Source organism: Rattus rattus, chromosome 17, assembly GCF_011064425.1.
Source record: "Rattus rattus isolate New Zealand chromosome 17, Rrattus_CSIRO_v1, whole genome shotgun sequence".
In the NCBI taxonomy this organism is placed as follows: domain Eukaryota; kingdom Metazoa; phylum Chordata; class Mammalia; order Rodentia; family Muridae; genus Rattus; species Rattus rattus.
In genome coordinates, this window is record NC_046170.1 from 16,195,016 (window position 1) to 16,216,561 (window position 21,546).

The 21,546-nt window shown below is 53.2% G+C and overlaps 1 protein-coding gene across 4 annotated transcripts in view; it reads right to left on the reverse strand.

Moving 5' to 3' along the window:
* Rfx1 (regulatory factor X1) overlaps window positions 1-21,546 on the reverse strand; it is a 29,977-nt gene that overhangs the window by 6,136 nt on the left and 2,295 nt on the right. For 2 of the 4 annotated variants that reach the window (XM_032888196.1, XM_032888197.1), the window contains exons 2-11: window positions 16,216-16,554; window positions 10,995-11,104; window positions 10,768-10,851; window positions 9,784-9,891; window positions 8,489-8,602; window positions 6,991-7,083; window positions 6,267-6,596; window positions 5,540-5,634; window positions 3,111-3,480; window positions 645-826 (exon numbers count right to left, since the gene is read on the reverse strand). In XM_032888196.1, the coding sequence (XP_032744087.1) occupies window positions 645-826; window positions 3,111-3,480; window positions 5,540-5,634; window positions 6,267-6,596; window positions 6,991-7,083; window positions 8,489-8,602; window positions 9,784-9,891; window positions 10,768-10,851; window positions 10,995-11,104; window positions 16,216-16,513 (1,784 nt within the window). In that variant the 5' untranslated portion in view covers window positions 16,514-16,554. The remainder of the gene's footprint in view (window positions 1-644; window positions 827-3,110; window positions 3,481-5,539; window positions 5,635-6,266; window positions 6,597-6,990; window positions 7,084-8,488; window positions 8,603-9,783; window positions 9,892-10,767; window positions 10,852-10,994; window positions 11,105-16,215; window positions 16,555-21,546) is intronic. The other 2 variants (XM_032888199.1, XM_032888198.1) reach the window with 2 other exon arrangements.

The window sequence follows — 21,546 nt, forward strand, 5'->3', positions numbered from 1 at the left end:
GGTGGGACACTGGTGTGTGTGTGTGTGTGTGTGTGTGTGTGTGTGTGTGTGTGTGTGTGTGTGTGTTTCATGCTTTCCTCTCATTCAGGAGCCTGGACGGAGAGAACTTCCCAGCTGAGCTAAAGAACACGGCATGATGTGCCAGGAGTGAGGACATGGCATGTAAGTCACCGCTTGCTACCAACTCTGATGCCAGGCCAGCACTTGACAGACACTAGGCTGTTGGTCATAAGCCAGTGAGGTGCTTACACTGCTAAGCATGTAGCCCCACTCTGCTTTGTCTCTATCCCATGAAGGGTGCTCCGTCAGCCTGTCTTCATGACACACATGAAAACTGAGACACGGAGATTAAGTCCATGAACAAATGAATGCATGCAAATGAGGCCTGAGCAACTGTCTGGAAGAGAGGAGCAGGAACCCAGAGATCGCTGATAATAAGGGGATGGGGTAAAGACAAGGGAAGGGAAGATAGTCGGAGCAATGTCCCACGGTGGGCACAAGCAGGACTGAGCAAGGGAGTGAAGGAGGTTAAGAGGGTGCTTGCCCTGTGGTTCAAGCTCACTTGGAGTTGAGGTGGGCCATGTGGGCAGAGTGTACACCCTCCGGGCCAAGAGCAGATGAGGGGAGAGGGGGCGGGGGCAAACCTGGTGCCCAGACGGCGTGTGCGCAGACCCATGAATACGGAGCGGATGAGCTTGCCGAAGGAGGCAGCGTTAACCGGCTCCAGCTTCTGTTCCTGGCAGTGCAGCAGGTAGTGGCAGTAGAGGGTGCTCCGCGGCAGGCTCACGCCCTCAGCGGTCTCGTAATTATCCAGGAGCCACTGGACCTGGAGTACACGAGAAGACTGGGCAGTGCTGACAGTCTGTGGGCAGGCTGCTGCGCTTTCTGCAACTGCTTTCCACAGAGGTTCTGAAAGCCACCCTGGCCACCTGTAAGTCACAGATCCTGTCACCGTATTCCTGACAACTACAGTCTTTCAACCTTTCTAGAACACCACTGACTGATACACTTGTTACTAGACACCTGCAGCTATTTAAAGACAAAGTTGTTAATATATATGAGGGATGAAAAGTCAGTGTTGGATGAAATAAAGGGACCTACGGCAGTTACACTCACACACACACACACACACACACACACACACACACACACACACACACAGAAAATTCAGGCTCCCAAGGTCACAGAATAAGAGTCCATCTGTAGAACATTCTGGAAGTGACGCTATAAAGATGGAAGATATTATGGATGGAAAACCAAATTCATGTTCCTGAAGGGGTTCAGGATGTTGAAAGTGAGGTAGAAGAGGGTGAAAATATACCTAAACTCACTCTCAACACCGGGGAAACTGAGGCAGAAGAATCATGAGTTCAAGACCATCCTGGACTACAAAGGGAGATTCTGTCTCAAAAACAACAGACAGGAGCCATCCCTGGCCCCACACTGAGATTTCTGGATTGGGAAATGGGACTCAGTAAGAGGCCCTGTGAAGGGTGCATGGGCAGCACTTATGAGAGCCTCTTATTGACCTCTGTGTTTACGAGTGTGAGTGTGAGTGTGAGTGGACACAGGGGCACAGGCCTGGGGCCCAAGTGACTGACAGCTGACGGTCTCTTCCTCGGCTGCTCTGTGTTTGTCGTTAGCTCAGCTGCTTGGATTTGTTGTTTAATTTCAGTTGTGTGTGTGTGTGTGTGTGTGTGTGTGTGTGTGTGTGTGTGTGTGTGTGTGTGTTTTGCCTACATGTATGTCTAAACCCCATACATGCCCTATCCTCACAGGGGCCAAAAGAAGGTGTCAGGTCTCCCAGGACTGGAGTTACAGGCAATGTGAGGTGCCATGTGGGCACTGGGACTTGAACCTGGGACCTCTGAAAGAACACCCAGTGCTCTTAACCACTGAGCCATCTCTCCTGCCCTACCACAGCCCACCTTGGACTTTTTAAGACAGCATCCCTCTCTGAACCTGGAGCTTATGGTCTGGCTATAGGTGAACCCCAGGTACCGCTCCATCTCTGCTCCTCCTAGGAGGGATTTATAGGCTTGTAGCGTGCTGCGGACCCAAGCTCAGAACCTCATTCTCACCAAGGGCCCCTGACCACTGGGCCATCCTCAGTCCCTTTCTGTTGATTGTTTCTACTGCATTCGTTTGCTCATTTTGTGTATGAAGAGTGAGTATCCGAGTAAGAGTCAGGGGAGCTGGTTCTTTGCCACCATGGGCTCTCAGGGATTGAACTCAGGTAGTCAGGCCTAGTAGTAAGGGCCTTTACCTACTGAACCATCTCACTAGCCTGTATGTGTCTACTTTTGAAAGAAGTCCATGCTACCTATCCCTAGCCAGCGTGGAACTAGGCTGCCCAGTCTGGCCTTACACTTGAGGTCATGCTTCTGCCTCCCCAGTGCTGGGATCACACGAGCACTCAAGCAGTGCTTGGTACCATAGTTATAGCTTCCTGTGAACCTGTAATTCTTTGAAATAAGATTGAAAAAGAAAAACACAGAACATGGTTCCTTAGGGACCTCAGCCACCTGGGCTCAACAGTAACCCAGGGAGAGCGGCACTAGTCCAGGCACAAACAAGTTCCGCCTTCTCACACTGATCATTGGACCCACACGGCCGCATGCGGTTCTGAGCAGCACCTGAGGACCCACAGGTTGTGAAATCAGATGGTTCGCAGCAGTGATTTTTTTTTTTTTTTAATAGACTAAATTAACTGGTGAAGACCAGCAGCCAGGCAGGGTGCACTGTTGTGTGGGGGAGGGTGCAGGGGAACTCAGTGTTCTGACCCCATCCATAGTCCCTACTGATAATGGGCCCAATGTGGGCTGCAATTCAGCTCTGGCAATGTGACCCCAGGAGCTCACATCTCTTACTTCCTATCAAGCTACACCAGTTCTGATGAAGCGCATGTCTGCAACTGTTCCCAGAGCTGCACACAGCAGCCGGGGTGCCGGGGCTGAGCAATGCCTAAGACTGTGCCACATATGCCACATATGACACCAGGCCCTAGGTCAGGTGAGCGCCACACCACTGCGCTACGCCTTGTTCTCTGGGTACAGCCAGGTTCCCTCCCAAGTGCTCCCTCCCATCCTCAGTAGGGCTGGAGTACTCACTGTGGCTGGCGAGGCACGGGTGGTGTGGGAATAAGACTGGCTGGCGTTGCCGAGCATGTAGCCGCCTTGGATCACATAGGTGCCTGCCCCACTGCCGCCGCCGCTGCTGCCGCCACCGCCGCCGCCGCTGCCACCTCCCCCGTTGCCCCCGGCACCCACACTGCTGTTGCTGGCCCCAGCCTCACTGCTGGATGAGCTGGCGACAATCGGGCTGCCGGATACGTACATGGGCACCGAGCCGCTGCTGGCCACGGTCTGGGAAGTAGCGGACGTGCTGACCTGGGCAGCCGTGCCTGAAGCCTCATAGTAGCTGGTGCCTGCTGTCTGCGTATAGATCGGCGTCTCAGGGTACTGGTAGGTGCTAGAGCGGCTACCAAGAAACAGACAGGAAGCAATGGTCAAAATCTTGTACTAGAAAGCAGGGGTTCCGGGGTTGGGGATTTAGTTCAGTGCTTGTTTGAGCAAGCTTGAAGGCCCTGTCTGGTCCTCAGCTCCGAAAAAAAAAAAAAAAAAAAAAAAAAAAAAAAATAAAGTAGGGATTCGAGGAGAGGACCAGAGAAGCCACAGAAACACCAGTGTGACCCACCTTCACATGGAAGGGACTGGGGTGGCCTGAGCACTGGAGGGGCAACCACACTCTTGTTCTCTGAAACATTTCTTTCTATTAACTTATTACTTGGAGAGGGGCACACATCATCCATGTACACACAGGTCAGAGACAACTTGTGGTAGCTGGATCCCTCCTTCCTCTGTATGGGTTCTGGGGAGGGAACTTAGATCGCAAAGCTTGGCAGCATGCACCTACCAAGCCACCTTACCAGCCCTCTCTGGGCACTGAGATACACTGCCCTCCAGCACAGGAGTCATCTCCTTACTGCAGGGGAAAACATGGTAGGGTCCAGAGCACACACACACACACTTCCCTCATCAACAACAAACAGTTCTCAGTCCAGGGAAGGGAAATACAGGACGGAAGGTAAAGCGCAAAGGACTGTAGGGAGGACAGAGGAGCAGTCTTGGCCACCCCTTCCTGGCAGGGAGCTGCCCCTCCAACCCAGAACATGTACTGAGTGCTGCTGGCACAGGGTAACAAGTAGCAGATCTAAGAGGTGCAACTGTAGCAATACATCTGTAACATTGCCCTTCTCGGCAGGCTGCAGACTAAAGAGGGTTAGGGCAGGAAGAGGAGAAACACCATGATTGCCTCCCAGTCCTCCCCTGGGCACCAATGGACAGCCAACAAGGAAAAGGGATTCAGAGAAGACCATTCTGTGAGCAGGTAGAAGGCTCTATGGAGAGCGGATAGGCAGCTACCTCTCAGTTTTGAACTCTGTGCCCTCCTGATGTGTTACGTGATTAAAGCAGGAATTCTTGAGCCAGGCAGGTGGCTCAGTGGGTGGGGGTGTTTGCCACCAATCCTTAAGACCTGGGTTTGATCCCCAAATCCCACATAACAAACAGACTGCAGTGCTGGCGTCAGCATGTACTTACTACATGGTGCACACACATCCCATACACATGTGTGCACCCTCTCCAACCCCACGAAGGCTGGCAAGGTGGCTCTGGGGTCAGAGACTCACGCCACCACCCCAGGTTCTTACCTAGGTCTGACCCTGCTTCTCAGACCATTTACTGATTCATCTCCCCAGCCCCCAAGAAAACATTTTAAGACAGAATATGCAAGCCTAAGGAACTAGGTTTGCTCCCTGCAACCTGGGTAAAGGAAAAAGAAAACTGACGCCTTCAAGTTGTCCTCTGATCTCCATATGTATACCGTGGTGCATGCGTGCACACAGACACACACCCACCCCATACACATAGAAAAATATCCTCTTGCCTCTGCCTCCCCAGTGCTGGAACACTGGGAAAGGACAGTTGTACACTCAGAGCATTTCTGAGTAGAAGCAGAGAAACAGGACACACTAATCACGTTGTGTGCACTGAGGGTCAGGATGAGAATTGTTTTTTCCTGCTTAACTACTAGGTAGAAAAATTTGATCCAAACACTTGGGAGGCAGAGGCAGGCAAATCTCTTAGTTCAAGCTGCCCTGTTCTACAGAGAGAGCTCTAGGATTGCAGGGCTATACAGAGAGACACTGTCTTGAAAAACAAAAACGAAAAAAGTTTATGTTGCAAGACTGTATGTATAAATACATACATGTATATATGTGGTATGTATACATGTATATATATATGCTTTTTCTTTCCCCCTTTCCTGCCTAAAACCTGGATCCATCTAAGTCCCTTAATCTGTGGCTGTGCCTTCCCAGGGGACAGTGCCTATTCTGCTTCCAGCCGCCTATGTGCCTGACAGCCCTGTGAAGTTCACACAGGGCAGGGCTACCACCTGAGCCTCAGAGGCCATCGGAGAGCTATGATTGTGGCCCTAACCAGCTCTGAGCCCTCTGTTCATCCTTCTGTCCACTCACATGGCGCTGGCTGTGTAGCTGGCGTCGCCACCTTCCACGTACTGCACCTGGCTGGAGTACACATGTGGGACAGGCACCTGCGGGAGTTGCTGTACCTGAAGCAAGAGGAGAAACGAGCGTGGGTCAGGGCTGGCCACCACCCACAGTCTCCCTGATGCCCAGATAAATCCCCAACTGGAAGGTTGCACATCATATTCTCTGAACAACATGGGCCAGAGGTTGACAACTGAAGGTGGAAAGCTTAGGTAAGGCCTGGCCTCAGTTGTGGCTGGAAAACAGGTGCAGGGATTCTCTGCTTTGGCAAAGAGGTTTCTGAGGCTTATGAGCAAAGGAGGGGACACCAGATAGAATTCTGCAATGGGTTCGGGAGGTGGGTTTGTAATTAAAAAACTGGACCTGGGGGTCTTCTGGAAACCAAAAAATTTCCCAAGCATTTTAGGGGTGGAGCCTGAAGAGGGGTTGTTGATAGAACAGAACCAGATACGACTGACAGTACCTTAGGGACGGGTACCAGATAGCCCACCTCCAACCCCATCCCTGGTTTGCAGGAGCGGCAGCACTTTGGGGGATGGGGCAAAGACATCTCACCCCACCCTCCTTGGATTGCAGGGGCGGAGCCTGGGAGCCTGGACTTGGCGGCAGGGCATAGCGGCTCGCTGGGCCAGACGCCCTTCCCCTGCCCGCCCTCCGCACCCCCGCCGTGCGTCCGCTGTCCGCCACCACCTACTTTGAGGGCGGTGCCGAACACTAGCACCTGGGGCATTCTGTGGATCCTGACCCTCAGGTCAGGGCTGGCTCGGGCCGAGAGCCCCGGCTGTGGCTCGAAGACCACCCTCTGCTGCGGCAGGAGCAGGTGTGGGGGCAGCACGCCCACCAGCTCCACCCACTGCTCCACACCCGGCTCGTAATGGGGCGGCTGCTGCTCGCTGCCTAGCTGCAAGGCCTCGCCGCAGCACGCTGGCCCGGGCCCGGGAGGCCGGGGCGGCGGCTCCGGTGGCGGCGTGGGCCGGGTTTCTTGCTGCTCTGCCTTCCTAGCGGGAAACTGACTGCCTGAGCTCTGGAGGACAAACAGAGACACTGGGGGGTCACCCGGCTGTGTGCTCATGGCCACCATGATGAAGATTCCCCACCTGGGATCTCCTTAGAGAAGAGAGGAATGGACCAGGCACTATCAGAAAGAAGCGGAATTCGAATCCAGTCCTCTTTCAACAAGACCCATGTCCTGAGTGGTCAGGTTCTGGGATGGGGACGGATTCAGGATGAAGTCTGAAGCCTAGGGCTACAGTGAAGCCCAACTTCTGCCGAGCTTCAAACCTCAAGGGCTCCCATTATCCCCGCCCTCTAGGATCCCCAGGTGGCTCCATTCCTCCCTCTGGATTAGGTGCCCGTACTCCCAACCACAGCCCAGGACCAGTCTGATTGCCCCTGACATAGATAGGCAAGACACGCACCTCTTGAGCAACGTGAACTGGCTGCAGTCCCTGCACAGTCAGCTGCTGCACTGGGCCAGCTTTGGTCTGTGGAGTGGCCTGGACTACTGACCTCTGGCAAAGGAGGAGGAAAGGCAAGTAACTATGGTAACCATGGCAACTAGGACAGGCAGCATGTGTCCCATGCATGCTCAGAACATCCCTCTTGGGAAAAGGCTGTCCTTCCCCAGACAGGGAGCAGGCTTTCCATGTGAGGTCCAGTAACAAGGGCCTTCCAGATTCCTTACTGCCTGACTGCCGTCTGGAGGTTCAGGGTGATTCTAGCACAGGAAGCGAAATAACTGTGGATCCTTTGGATTGGAAAGTTTCTGATTCCTCTAGGGAAGAGCCTAAGGCTTGGGCCTATTTGAGATTTTTCAGCCTGGTACTGGGGAACCTGGGGCCTTATACATTCTAGGCAAGCTCTACCACTAGGCTACACCCCAGCACTCTTTTTTAACTTTTATTCAGAATCAGGGTTTCACTACATTGCCCAGACCGGCCTTGAAGCTGAGAACTCCTGGCCTGAGCCTCTCAAGGAGCGTCACAAACCCAGTCTTGTTTTCTTGAAAAGCCAAGAATCCAAAAAGTTAAGCAGTTGAGCAAGGAGATACAAGACCATCCTTGCTTCTTGGCCTGCTTGGGCCACTGTGCTGGTATTAGGAAGCTCAGCCTCCTTTGGAAGGTTGAGCACATCTTGAGAATGGCAGGCCTAAGGGATGGATCAGTGGTTTGGTAAACTGGCTGTCTTTCCGGAGCACTCCGTTCAATTCCTAGCATGGACTTTAACTCCACCTCTAGGTACATACATGGTGTATGGGCCCACAAACACCCATACTCATTAAAAACAGTAAAATAACAGTAAAAGCTGGAGGATTAGGGATAAGCAAGGACGTGCCCTTGGTACTTGCCCACAGGAAAATGCCCACAGGCCAGTGTGTAATGTTGCTTTTTGGCTTTGTAGTAGACATGCCTCCATGTAGACATGGAGCCCAGGGCCTTGTGTACGATGGGCAAATGCTTACCCTGCAGCCTTCCCAAGATGAGTTTTCTTTTCTTTTTTCTGTGCATGTATGTTTGTGTGTGTGTGTGTGTGTGTGTGTGTGTGTGTGTGTGTGTGTGTGTGTGTGTGTGCTGTAGTGTGTAGAAGTCAGAGGACAACTTGTAGGAGCGGGTTGTCATGCAGGGCTCAGGGATTCAGGTTATCAGGATTGGTGGCAAGTATGCTTTACCCACTGAGCAATCTCTCTAGCCTACCAAAGTGGGTTTTCAAAGCCATAATGTGCCCTGTGAGGCACCTCTACAAGTGTCACAACTAGGGACACTGAATCTAGATAGAGGCCCATGCTTTTGTCAATGCTTACATGGTGGGCTGGAGCTGGACCCCATCTGCTTAGCTCCAACAGACCAGGGACCCAGACATGGATGGCTACTTGGCCTACACCCTTGGCCCTAGCTACTGCCCGCCCTGGCCAGGCACCTCTTGGGTGACAGGGACACTCTGCTGGACACTGTGGACCTGTAGCTGCTGCACAGTGCCGGCAGGAGTCCCAGCTGTCTTGCTGGTGGAGTTGTTGGCCTGCACTGGTGACCTCTGTAAAAGAACAAACAGGGACAATGTCAGGGCCAGCTGTGTTTGTGTCTGGGGCACCTAGGCCCTAACAACCCACCTCAGAAGGATTCTGAAGAGGGTGGGATAGCCCACCTCTGGCCCACAGCAGCCACAAGCACTGCTCTGCAGGACTCTACCTGCAGGGAGCCTCTGTGAGAGCCAGGGCCTCTGTAGCTTCTGTAATCAGAAGGGCTGCACAAAAATGAGAAAGAGCAGGCTGCGAGCTAGTCAGGTCCCACGGTCCAGCTCCTTCTGCTCCTGTCAGGCCTCCCTGTGCTACAGTGCAAGTTAGCAGAACACTTGAAACCCTCCTGCTTCTCCAGCCTCTGTCTGCAGGTGTGTGGCCACACACCCAGTGCCATTAGCTGTTATACACAGGAAATAGTGGGCTGCAATGCTGGAGACCTCCCCATGGACTCAGCTTAGCCTGGCATCTGGCCCTGTATTCATTCATTCATTCTTTCTTTTCTTTTCTTTTCTTTTCTCTTTTTGGAGAAAGTGTCTCACTATGTAGTAGTCCTGACTGTCCTGGAACTCACTATGTACACCAGGCTGGGCTTGAACTCAGAGATTCCTTCCAGTCTCTGCCTCCCAAGTGCTGGGATTAAAAAGCCCTGCTTAGTTCCACACTCTCAATCTATGCTCAAGACCACCTCAGCCCACTGCCTCCAGGCCCTTACTCATCTGTCTGTCTCTGTGTGTGTGTGTGTGTGTGTGTGTGTGTGTGTGTGTGTGTGTGTGTATTCCAAGCTCCATGATGGGACTCTATTCTCCTTGAAGCTGAAGAGAAAACTCCTTACTTCTGGACTACGGTTCTCTCAACCTCAGCGGGCATAGCAGGGCCAGGCAGACATTAGCTGGATAACCCCAGCCAGAGTCAATGGAGCAGGGTGGCAGGACTCCAGAGCTGCAAGTGAGCTCAGGGCGAGAGAGCTTCAAGTGAAGCCAGGCAGGCACAGTGGTACAGACCTGCAGCCCAGCACTCAGGCCTAAATAAGGAGGCTCTCATGTTAGAGAGCAGCCTGCTCCACAGAAGAGACTGGAGCCAGCATGGATAGCACTATAAGACCCCATCTCAAAAAGAAGGTGATGGGGGCAAATACGCTGGGGGCTCCATGGCTACAACAGAGAAAGATGGGGAGATGCCAGTGAGGCTCACCTACCTCAGGGGCAGAGTGCACCTGCTGCGTGCTGTGCACCGTCAGGGAAACTTGGCCACCCTTAGTGCCTGGCGCTGGGCTCTGCACCACCAAGTGCTGTGTGGGGAGAGCCTGGGGTCAGAAGACAAAGGAGCATGGTCACTAGCGTCACAAGCCACGGGCAAGTCTTGGGTTTTGTTTTTCTGTGCTAGGATGGAACCTGGCCCTCATACATATCCCGCCAACGAGCCACTCCAGTCTTCCGCATTCCAGTGAGCATCTATGCACTAGGAACACTCTAGGCTCACCATGCCTGTCTGCCCAGGAACTGCCCCGCCCCTACAGCACAGTTGTGCTCTACTCCATAGCAGGTGACACACGAGCTCAAAGCCAATGAAGAGCTTGTTGAGCCCGAGACTAGGAAGTAGCAAAGCTAGAGCTGGCTCCTGGCTCAAAGGGCATAAATGTGAGGGCAAGCCTGCAATCCGAAGGTCAGGAGTTCAAGGTCACACTCCACTATCTCTGAAGTTCCAGGCCATAGAAGACCCTATCTCAGAACAGCCCCTCTCGAAAGAGAACATTCCTATCCTTGCGGTCTGTTAGCCCTGGGTTGGATTATGGCTTGCTGATAGAGCAAATGTTTATTATGCCCCAGTCCTAGGTTCCAGCCCCAGCATTCTAGCACAGTCCAAATAAGACCTAGAAATGGTCAAGGGCACTAGCACCAGACTGTGGCCTTCTTGGACTCCACTGTAAGACACTGGGTGTGGACCCACAGGCTTCCTGCTGTCGTCCTCCCCACTCCTCAGTACAGTGACTGTTGAGGCTGCTTGGCCATCAGCCCCTTGGGTAACTGATCTTGCCTCTAGAGGCCACTGCCCAAATCCAGGAGCTGGGGCAGCCTATGGATGAGACCCTTGCCTGGGACCCTGGAAGAACAGAGACAAGCAAGCAGTAGGGAAGTGGTCCTCTCTCTGCCCCACAGGAGGCTGGAGCCAGGAACCTCACCTGCTGTGGCACCTGGATGTTGGTAAGCTGCAGGGGTGACACATGGCCTGGCTTGGCCTGCACACTTGCCTGGACCAGCAGCCGCTGTGGAGGCGAGAAGAAAGGTTGCTTACCAGGATGGGTGGGTGGAGGAGGCTGCTGCCTTATCTTGATAAGACAGGTAAACAGATGTTCGTGGTATGAGGGTAGGGGAGAGCCTCTTCCCCCTAGTGAAGGCCATGTCCTACCTGCTGGGTGCCCTGCACCTGCTGTACCACTTGGGTGGGGACACCGGTCTGGCTTGCCGTGGAACTGGGGCTGGCTTCTGACACAGTCTCACTAGCCCGCATGGCACCTTCTGTGGGAAGAGATTGGCAGGTCAGCTTTGCCTACTCTGAGAGTTAGCCCATCAGTAGGGGGCAATGCAGCCTATGGTCCACCCTTACTGAGACACAGCCTGGCCCTTTCTAGCATCTGTCGGAGGCACATGGCAGGACAGGTGAGGATGCAGAAGACCCAGGATCCTTGGTATGTGGGATTAGCCCTGATCTCCTTGGTTCTGAACTATGTCTGAGGACCCTCTTTCCCACAAAAGCAGAACTGTGGATATAGACAGACAGTAGACTGGATCCTCACTGCCCTGCTCAAGTCGTGGCAGCTCAAAAAGGACCAAGGTACTGAGTTCCCCTGGCTTCTCAGGAAGTCCACAGTGCTCTTGAGCCTTCTTCCCATTCCTGAGAGGAGTGAAGGCAGCAAGGGGTTCAGAGCCCAAAGCACAGGTACTTATGTTGGCAGGCAGCCAAGACACTCCTAGAACACGGTGCCTGCCTGCTCCCAATCTTGCTGTCAGCCATTGCAGGAGCCTAGCACTATGGGAGCAGCAGAGTGTGCAGGAGGTTTTGTATCTAACACCTTAGGGAGCTAATCCCTACCATGGCTCAGAACTCCTTCATGTCCGCTTAGATAAACAATCTGCTCCGCTCAGGCTGCTGAGGGGCTTGGGGCTAGGACAGAAGGGAGGCTGGTACCTAGAGATGCTCTCATCAGAGGCAGGACTCATTTTAGACACATACTGCTAAGTGATTCATGGGACGGCAGGGACGTGTGGAGGGACAGTGCTCCCAAGACACATGGCCAGGAGATTCTTACTCAAGCTGAGAAGTCACCTGGCCCACCCCCTACATGTAGCCAGTTCCTCAGTAGCTCAGCAGCCAAGGTCAGGTGGGATAGCCATGTGCCTGTTCTCATTTTCCAGTTCAGTCTAAAGGACTCAAGGCCCTGGGCCCGTCTTTCTGGGATCTGGCAGGGAATAGAGGTAGAGGTCCAGAGAGGTTCCTGACCTCCTAAAGGATTACATGGAAACAAGGGTTATCAAAGGGATGGCAGTGGACACTGATACTGGGTCTGGTGATGCTCTAGGCCCCGGGCCCCTTGAGCTGGTACTTGCCATTCTCACTCATTTTCAGGTGACAGAGACCTTGTATCACGCAGCTGGGGGGCCTGGCCTGGGTCCAAGGGTCCCTGTATGTCCGCATGGCCCAACCCCACATACCATTTCTAAGTTGCTAATCTTATCAGGCAGAGTTACACAGTCTGGATTGGGAAACTGGGGTGCTCAAAGACACTATAAGGTTGAGGTTTCCATAATAGGGCTCAGCCTCCAGAAGAGACACAGGAAAAGGACCTGGCTAGGGCAGGAGGCTGGCCCAGTCTACCTGAGAGTATCTGAATATGCCCCAGAAATGGCCAGTCGTCGGGGAGTTGTCAGGGGGACTTCCTGTGGCCCTTCTCAGGCCTGCTTGGGAACCTACACCAATTCTAAGCAGTAGTAATTAATTAGGTTTGCTGGAATCTTCCCTCAAAACTGCTTTAGGGTTCTCTGGGTCCCAGAGAAGGCCCTGTCCCTCAGCTGCTCTGGGGGAGAGTCAAGCTGACCTAGAGTCATAGTCTCATCCCATCTCCCTGCCCCCCCAACTGGGCCATCTGGAATACAGGGAGCCGGGCCCAGCTCAAGGATGGCTCCGGGTGGGAAGTGACACATGGCGTTGGCCCTGGCCACCTGCAATGCTGGCCCTTGAGCCAGACCTGGGTAGCTGGACACCTGGGCATCTGCTCTAATCAGCCATCTCCCCAGAAGCAATCCTGCTATCACAGGCCTTGGGGCAGCCCATAAGGCTGGGCTCTTCCGCCCAGCACTAGGAGGATGAATGGGCCAGGGCTTCCTAGCTATGCTTGGAAAGGTGGGCTGGGAAGAAAGCAGGAGAAAGTATAGAGGCTAGGGGCAGCTGTGTCTGTTGGTCAACTCTTTTCTGCATTAGCAGAAGGCCCTTGAATGCTAGAGGTAAAAAACAGAGCTCATACTCTGCTTGAATCAGACAGCCTATCTCCATGTGGTCACCCCTTCCTTCAAGAACCTGGCTCTTCTGCCTCCACCTGCTCACCCCTCAGCTTAAAGAGAGCAAGCCAGCTCTTCAGAGGGCTGAAGGAGGCTCCTGGGTATGGTATGAAACATCAGGACAAGGTTCTGGGCCCCTGCCATCTGCAGGACTTATGTCTTCTTGGACCTTAATCTCCCCTTCTTCACTGGAGATGCCAACAAAGCAACTCCCATTTTCCCCTGTGGGCAGGTCTGGCTTCACCTTCCCAGCCTATGCTAAGGTCTTCCACCTTAAACTCTAGAGGCCTCTCAGGGGAGCTGGGGAGTATGGATCTGTATTGTCTGACCAGGGAAACCTGAGCTCCTTCCCCTCATAAGGTAGAGCATGGCAGGCCCAGGCTAGAGGTCTCAGCTTACTCCTGCTGCCTCCTCCAGGGCAGGAGCAGCCCAGCCCTGCAGGCTTCCTGGTGAATCCAGATTGTTCCTGGCTCAGGAGCTGGCCTGGGAACCTCCCTGTTCACCCTCTCTAGTGTCAGCCTCCCCTTCCTCAAAGGACTGGCTCTCAAGGGCAGCCTGGGAGAGGGAGTAGGCAGACACCAACACAGAAGCAGGGTGGTAGCAGCCTCCCTCCTCTTCCTCAGCACTCATGAGGGCAACAGTGACACTTGCAGAGATGGGCTCACTCCTGCCAGAACTCAATGGAATGAGATTCTCAGGACCACCATAAGAAGCAGGCAACAAGCCACTGTCCAGCCAGAGGTGCAAACCTGGCAGAGTGGCACTGCAGACAAGAGCTGCAGCCAGCCCTTGCCTGGGCACTGTCCTCTGACAGCTCGCTCTCTCCACACCACAGCTAGTGAGCTGACCTCGGCCTGTCTCACCAAAATGCCACTCTGCCCTGGGACTTTGAATACCAAGTCTTCCCTTGGTGTGCCATGAAGAGCTAGAAGAAACTAAGGCAGGTTCTAGAACAGTGTGCCCCAACTAGGTGTGCTGGGCAATCCTACATCCACCAGTCATTGCACGAAGACATAGAGACAGAACCCCATCTTCAAAAACATCATTGCCATACTATGTTAACTCAAGAAAAGTAAGGACGGTGGGATCAGAGGGCAGGGGAGTGGCTTCTGAGGAGAGACTGGAGATGAAGGGAGCAGAAGGGCTAGATGGGGTATGCTAGAGGTAGTAGGTGCCAGGGTAAAAGGAGAGGAAGTAGCTAAGCTGGCATGGCAGGAGGCTGGGGAGGCTCAAACTGTCATGTCAGGGCACTTGGGCCAGACACAGGCATTTGGAGCTTATCCGGAAGCTGATGACATGGGGAAAATTTTTTTGAGATGGGATTTTGATTTATAGTTCAGGTTAGGATGTGAAGAGGCCTAAGTAGCAGCTAGGGACAGCGCGTGCTACCCTATGGCTACTGCGAGAGGAAGGCATCAGGACTAATTGGAGATGGCCATGGACACGGCAGAGGTGGAGGGTCTGGGTGGGTTTTAGAAGGAGAGAGTGGGGCGGAGTAAAAATACCCAGAGAGGCAGGACGGGAGCAGAGGCTAAACTGGGCCTGGGTGGGAGGGGACATCTCATAGGGCCTGTAGGGGCAGGGTATAATTCTCAAAGACCAGTGTGACCTTCAGTAGCCATACCTAGAAGGACTAGTCACAAGATCCTGGGGCTCAGGGTAGAGGCCAGGGTGTAGACCTCAACAGGAAGGAGCATGGTAAATTTGACACGGTTGGATCTGGTGTTGCCAGCTTCTGAGGAGGCTGAAGCGACAGGATGACAAGGTGAAGAAGGCACAGCCATGTTAGAGTGAGCTCAGGGAGTGTGGACAATTGATGAGACGATGTCTCAGTAAAAGTCACTGACAGAGCAGTGGGCTGGAGTGTGTGAGGCTCTGAGTTCAAACTCCAGTACTGGAAGGAGGGAGGGAGTGGGAGTCATAACACTTCAGGAGGCCACTAGGAGGATGACAGGAGCAGAGCCCTGCCCTTTACTCTATGGATCAGACAGGTGAGGCAGCAGAGAGTGGAGGTGACGAAGGAGAAGGCAGGTGTGCAGGACAGGTCTGAAGCAGGGGGAAAACCATCAGGCACCGCTAGAGGCCAAGAGTACCAAATCCGGGATGACCAATGAAATGATGAGGACCCTGATGGGAGCTGTCAGGAGCAAGGTCACAGGTGGCTGCAAACTGGACGTACATGAAGAGGACGCGGTAACCAAAGAGCTAGCAGTTTGAGGATATCTGACTTTAAAAAGACAAAACCGAGAAGTAGTCCTGGCAGGAGTTGCAGGACCCTGCAGGAGAGGCTGGGACAGGCCAGTCTACTCTACCTCTCAGGTGTTATAGCACAGTCAGGCCAGGACCTGACCCCACTAAGGTCAGTGGGGCTCGGGTGGGGCAGAGAGAGTGCGTGTGCAGGGAACACTGGCAAGGATGAAGTGTCACACTGGGTGTCAGGATGAGTGCAATTCTGCCTCCTTCCCTGCTTCCCAAGAAGGGAAGGGGAAGAGGGCAGAGGCTGGAGACCCGTGGTGACACCCGTGCCTGGCTTTTCCTTGGCTCTGACCTTCCCTTTCCCATCTGCCCATGCTGTGACATTAGACTCAGCTCTAGAACATCACTCCTTTCCCATGGTACAAGGGCAGCCATGGGCTCAGGAGCTCGGCCACTAGGTCCTACTCCTCCAAGGAGGAGAGGGGATACACCCCCGTCATCTGACAGCCTCTCTCGAGGACCCCTTCTAGGCTGACCTCCTCTAAGAATGTCTCATTTGTCTTTATTCAGTGAAGCTGTAATGGTGAGACCTAGGCAGAGAGGTTCAGGACCAGTGGGCAGCCTGGTGTGTGCAGGTGTGGGCAAAATGAATTTTGCCATCCATCCTCTTTTCTGAGGACATTCTACTTGGGGGCAGATAAAAACAGAAGCATCCCAGTGGGATACAGAAGCTTCTCTGCTTGGCCTGATTCCCTTTACCCAAAGATGCCCTGATTCCCACAGGTAGCCCTGGAGAGGATCCCTGGATGCTGAGCTCCCCCACACTCTTCCCAGAGATGGTCCAAGCACTCTGGCCATAAGTACAGATGTGAACTTACCCGAGACGGTGACCACGATATACTGCTGAGCCACCGGGGATGGGGCAGGTGTGGCAGGCTGTGAGGGTGCAGGAGCAGCCGGGAGCTCTGCCACATACTGCTTCTGGCTGCCTGGAGGTTGCGTCTGGGGCTGGGGGCTTTGCAGCTCGGTGACATACTGGGGCTGGGGGGTGGCTGCAGCAGGAGGCTGGGGTGCTGCTGGGGGTGGTGGCTGGGGCAGGGCCTGGGGCGGGGCCTGTGGTGGCTGGGATGCTTGTGGGGCTGCCTGTAGCTCAGTAACATAGGACTGTGTTGCCATGCCAACAGTGAATGATAATAAATAAGGCGGTTTTCCTCTTCCTTGAGTAGAAAAGCGGGGGAGAGAGAAACAGAAAAACAAAGAAGAAGAAAAAAAAGAATTAATCTACCAGCAGAAGAAAACAGCCAGCTCCCAGCTCCCGTCTTTGGGCTCATCACTAACCTGAGTAAATCCCTGGCTATACACAATGGCCCATCCCTGTGGGTATCTGGGAAGATACAGACAGGATTCCTCACCCTCATCCTCAGTCAGGACTGTTGCCCTTGCCCTCCATCCCGGGCACCTGAACATGCCCCTCAGTGCCTCAGGCTATGCCTGGGACAGTTCTCCAGAATGCCAGTGGCCTCTAGAGCACCTATGTCATCCCGCTCACCAAGGAGCCCAGGGAACACCTCCGCGCTTTGAGACAGAGTCTCACTATATAGTCCTTGCTAGCATGGAACTGCTGTGTAGACCAGGCTAGCCTGGAACTCACAGAGATCCACCTGCCTCTGCCTCTCTTTTCTTTTGGTGTTCTGGGGGTGGGACTCGGGGCCTTGCACACACTAGGCATGTACCCTACTAGTAAGCTGCATCCTAAGCACTTGGTCTCTCAACAGGATCTCCCTAAGTAGCCAAGCTGAGATTGTGACACTTCTGCCCCAGCCTCTGGAATGGCATATGCCACTGTAGTGCCCTCAAGTAGGCATCTCCCAGGCTGCTTGCTGCAGAACCTACCTGTTCCATATCCAGCCAAGCTAACAAGACCAACCATCACACACTACTCTATTTTAGATTTTACAACTACCATTGTGATCTAGGCTGAGTTTTCCAGACAAGGAGCTGAGGCTCAAAGAAGATAAGGTATTGGTCCAGGCCACACAGCAGGGAAGTGACAAGCCTGTCTAACCCTGGGCATCCCAAGCCCTTCACAGTTCAAAGGTGGAAAAGCAAGTCAGAGAGAAAGATGTCTCCCAGAGCCCCATGCCAAGGGTCATCTGAATGCCCTCACAGCAGGGTGTCATTCACAGGGCCTGAGGCAGCAATGGGTCTGCAAGCTTAGGGTGTGGGGTGCTCCTGAGGCTATGAGCAGCTAATCTTACCAGAGGTACAGAAGCTTGTCTGGCTGGAAGGCAGCCTCTTAGCATGAGATGGCAATGGCTTTGAAGGGTGCCCATTCCCAGCACCTCAAGCTGTGTCTTTGTCCTGTCCTGTCCCCTAGAGGTAACTGGCTGTCACACGGCACCCAGGCCAAGAGCCTGCCAACTGGAACCACTGCCACACCATGTCAGCAGGCATGTCACCATGTCCTGACCTCTAGTGCAGGAGAGGGCTGGGAGTCTACCAACAGCAGACACTGTAGCACTCCCCTGGCACCTCAGCCTCAGCACCCAGAACTTCGCTCTTCACCCTGGTATCCTACCCATCACTAACGTTACTCAGCCCCAAGACTCGTGGCTAACCCCAGGGCTCCCATAGCACCAGTGAGGCCTAGACCTCAATTACTTCTCACAGTAGACAGCACCTTCCTTGTCCTTCCCGTCAGAGCCAGGGAGCTGACATAAGCACCCAAGAGGGACTCACTGAGGCCTCAACACACTGCCTGCCTCCTGGTGACTGCCTCTCCAGAAACCTAGGCTTCACCCTCGGATGGTGGACTCTGGAGGCAGAAACAAACCCTGCACAGAGCCCTGCACAGCCTGAACTTGACCACCCAGCTAAGTGGCTTTGCAGGAGCTCCACTGTCTCCCCGTGGGTTGGCTGGGCAACCTCCCATGCTAACTGTGGAGTTGCTGTCCAGCATGTACTAGGTCCTGGGGTATACCCTTAACAGCAGCCCCCCCAAAAAATAAAAAGGGAAAGAAAGAGGAAGGGAAGGCTGGGCAAAGAACTGAGGAATGTCTAGAACAGTCCCTAGGGACGAAAGTGCTCCTGTGGGACAGGAGGAGGAAGAGGAAGAGGAAGGTGCCAATGCAGCCTGAACCACCTGGCACTGGACCAACTTGTGAGAGCCCAGAAGATGAGCACTGATTCAGACTACAGGGCCCAAGCAGAGCACAGAGCAGCCAGCCTCAATGCCACCCCACCCAACACTGCCAAGGACTTGGGCGTCAAGGGAAGTTTGCCCATCAGAGAAAGAAGAGGCCATAGTCCACCTCACAGAGGGCAGCACATCTTCCACTGACTCCAACTTCTGGCCAGTGTTAAGGGATTGCATCTGAGCCAGTGTAGCTCAGGATATGTAGCTACCACTATGTGCCCCATATGAACCTTTTAATAAACATAATGTATTGATTGACTTCTGTGCCTCAGTTTACTCATCTGTGCCCTGGGTTCATAGGACCACTGCGAAAATCCACTGTGATCACCTTAGCAGCCAGTGAGTACCACTGATATTGAGAGCTGTTATTACCATTCACTCACAACTATGCATGCCCTCCATAGGCAGCCCCTGGGGAGGTGTCTTAACATGCAGATCCCTGAGTTCTACTGCTCAGAGTTTGCAGTGTCTCCAAATATAAATTTTAACCAGTCCCTCAAAATACGCCCCCAGAAGTCTAAGACTACCTACCCTAGCCCAGGCTGACTCAGAGCCAGATGGTTCTCTGGCTGGAAAGGGTTAAAGGCATGAATGACCTACATGAACAAGGTTAAGCTGAAGCTCTCTGCGGGGGGTGAACCATACATGTAGATGGGGCATGAATCCTTCCACGCACTCGAGCAGAAGACCCTTGGTTCATGGAAGGTGGTAGAAAGAAATGGAACCTGCCCATGTGCTCAACCACCTGCTGAACCAACCTCTAAGACACCGTGGTCGGAAAGCCCACTGTAGTCTCCGGTGACTGTTTGAACCTATCCCTGAGATGAGAGAACTGTGTTTGCTTCTGTGGACAGACTGTATCTGTTGGTTCCCAAAGGACGCTGCCCATGCAGTGACAGCACAGTGGAGCAGGTGTGCAGACTTCGGGCGAGAAAGCCAACTCCACACAGATTTGAACATGATTGTTCACATGACACGACATCTATAAAATATTCATGTTATAAAATGTCCTTTTGAGGGGCTGGGGATTTAGCTCAGTGGTAGAGCGCTTGCCTAGGAAGCGCAAGGCCCTGGGTTCGAACCCCAGCTCCGAAAAAAAAGAACCAAAAAAAAAAAAAAATGTCCTTTTGATCTTTTCAAATCATCCCAAACTAAAAATCACTCTTGGCTCCCTTCCACACACAGACAGCAGTACAGCCCCGCCCAGCCCATGTCAAGTGAGGCTGTACCCTAGATCATAAAATACAGGAGCAGGCTGCAGCTGGCAGACATGGCACAGATGTGAGATTCTAGAACTAAGTGGTTACAAGAAAGGGAGAGCAAACCCATGAGTGCATCAGTAGGACAGCTTTGGTAATGCGTCTGGAGGGAAGTGGGGAGTCCAGTGCACCCGGCCCTTGGCCTCTACTGACTCATTTCTATCAGGCGCTCGTTCTCATGCTATTCTGGGCTGGCTGCTTCTCCTTAGGCACCTTTGCTTCTCCATCTTCACATGGCCTCTGAAGCCCCTGTCCCTGGGGATGCGTCCAGAGCCTGCAGGATTCTTTGAGCACCTGGACGGTCTCATGTCTCATCAGAGAACATCCAACACTCTCACCCTTCTCATGACTGTGGGGCCTTCAGGACCTGTCCCCCCAGACCCATGTCTCTTGCTCTGGATATTTTAGGCAACTCTGGCTCTCAGTCTAATGAGAATCCCATCCCCTCCTGCCTTGGGGCCTTTGCACCTTCTTCTCCACTGACTAGCACTTACTTCTAACTCTGTGCCCAGCCCAGCTCCTTAACATTCAGGCCACTTCCCCTGGTCACCATGTGCCCCTCCCCTAAGTGCCCTGAAGCAGGCACCCTGTTACTGTTCTCGCCAAGGTGTGACGGTTCCTCTGTTCCTTAACAGTCTCTCTTCCTTGCTGAACCCGGGAGGCAAAATCCACAAAGGTGCCCTTTATCCCGGTTACTGGAAGAATGGTGGGCATAACTGCAAGTTCACCCCCTTTTCCCTCCTTGGCAGTGGTAGGAACAGAACCCTAGGTCTTACACACTAGACAGGTGTTCTCCATGGAACCCCAAGCCCCAGGGTGCACTGGGCATGGATGGGTAAGCATGGGAATGAAGACAGTACTAGCGATGTGAAAGGAAGCCCAATGGGAATCTTCTGACTACCGAGACTCCAGAGGAGGCTGCAGCATCTGTAGACAGTAGCAGGTGCTGGCTGACCCTGAGGGACCGCCATCCCTCTTAATGCACAACAGAACCTATATGTAAGAGACCCTCTGTAGTTCAGGGCTATCAAGGAAGAAGGTAAATCCTTGTTTAGGAAATCCCCTTCCCACCTCTGCACAGCTCTGCCTCAGTCCTAGAGAGCTGGAAGCTGAATCAAGGTCTCCTCCCAGACAGTACTTTTCTTTCTGGCTACGCCCAGAAACAAAGGTCACTCTGGGGCAAGCAGAGTGGGCAACACTTCTTCACAGGAAGTACAACTCTATGTCTGGCGTGGTGGCACAGACCTGCCAAACTGGCAAGGAGAATCACAAGTTCAAGGCCTCCTAGGACAACTTAGTAGGGCCATGTCTCAAAATAAAGAGAAAAATGGGCCATTAAGGTAACTTGGCGGGCTGGAGAGATGGCTCAGTGGTCAAGAGCACTGACTGTTCTTCCAGAGGTCCTGAGTTCAATTCCCAGCAACCACATGGTGGCTCACAACCATCCGAAATAGGATCCTATACCCTCTTCTGTCTGAAGAAGCTACAGTGTACTCATATAAATGTAATAAATCTTTAAAAAAAAAAAAAAAGTAAGCAAGGTCGGACCCATGGGCCTAATGCTGGAAGGACAAAACCAACTACCAGTAGCTGTCTCCTGCTCTGCACACATGCTGAGGGACCCACATGTGCTCATGTCGACACACACATAAAATAAGAAGATGTAGACGCTTTATATTGAAAAAGTAAGAGGCGGGCTGGGTGGCTGACTCAGTGCAGAGCCTGTGCCTAGTTTGGGGGTGTCTTAGGTTCAA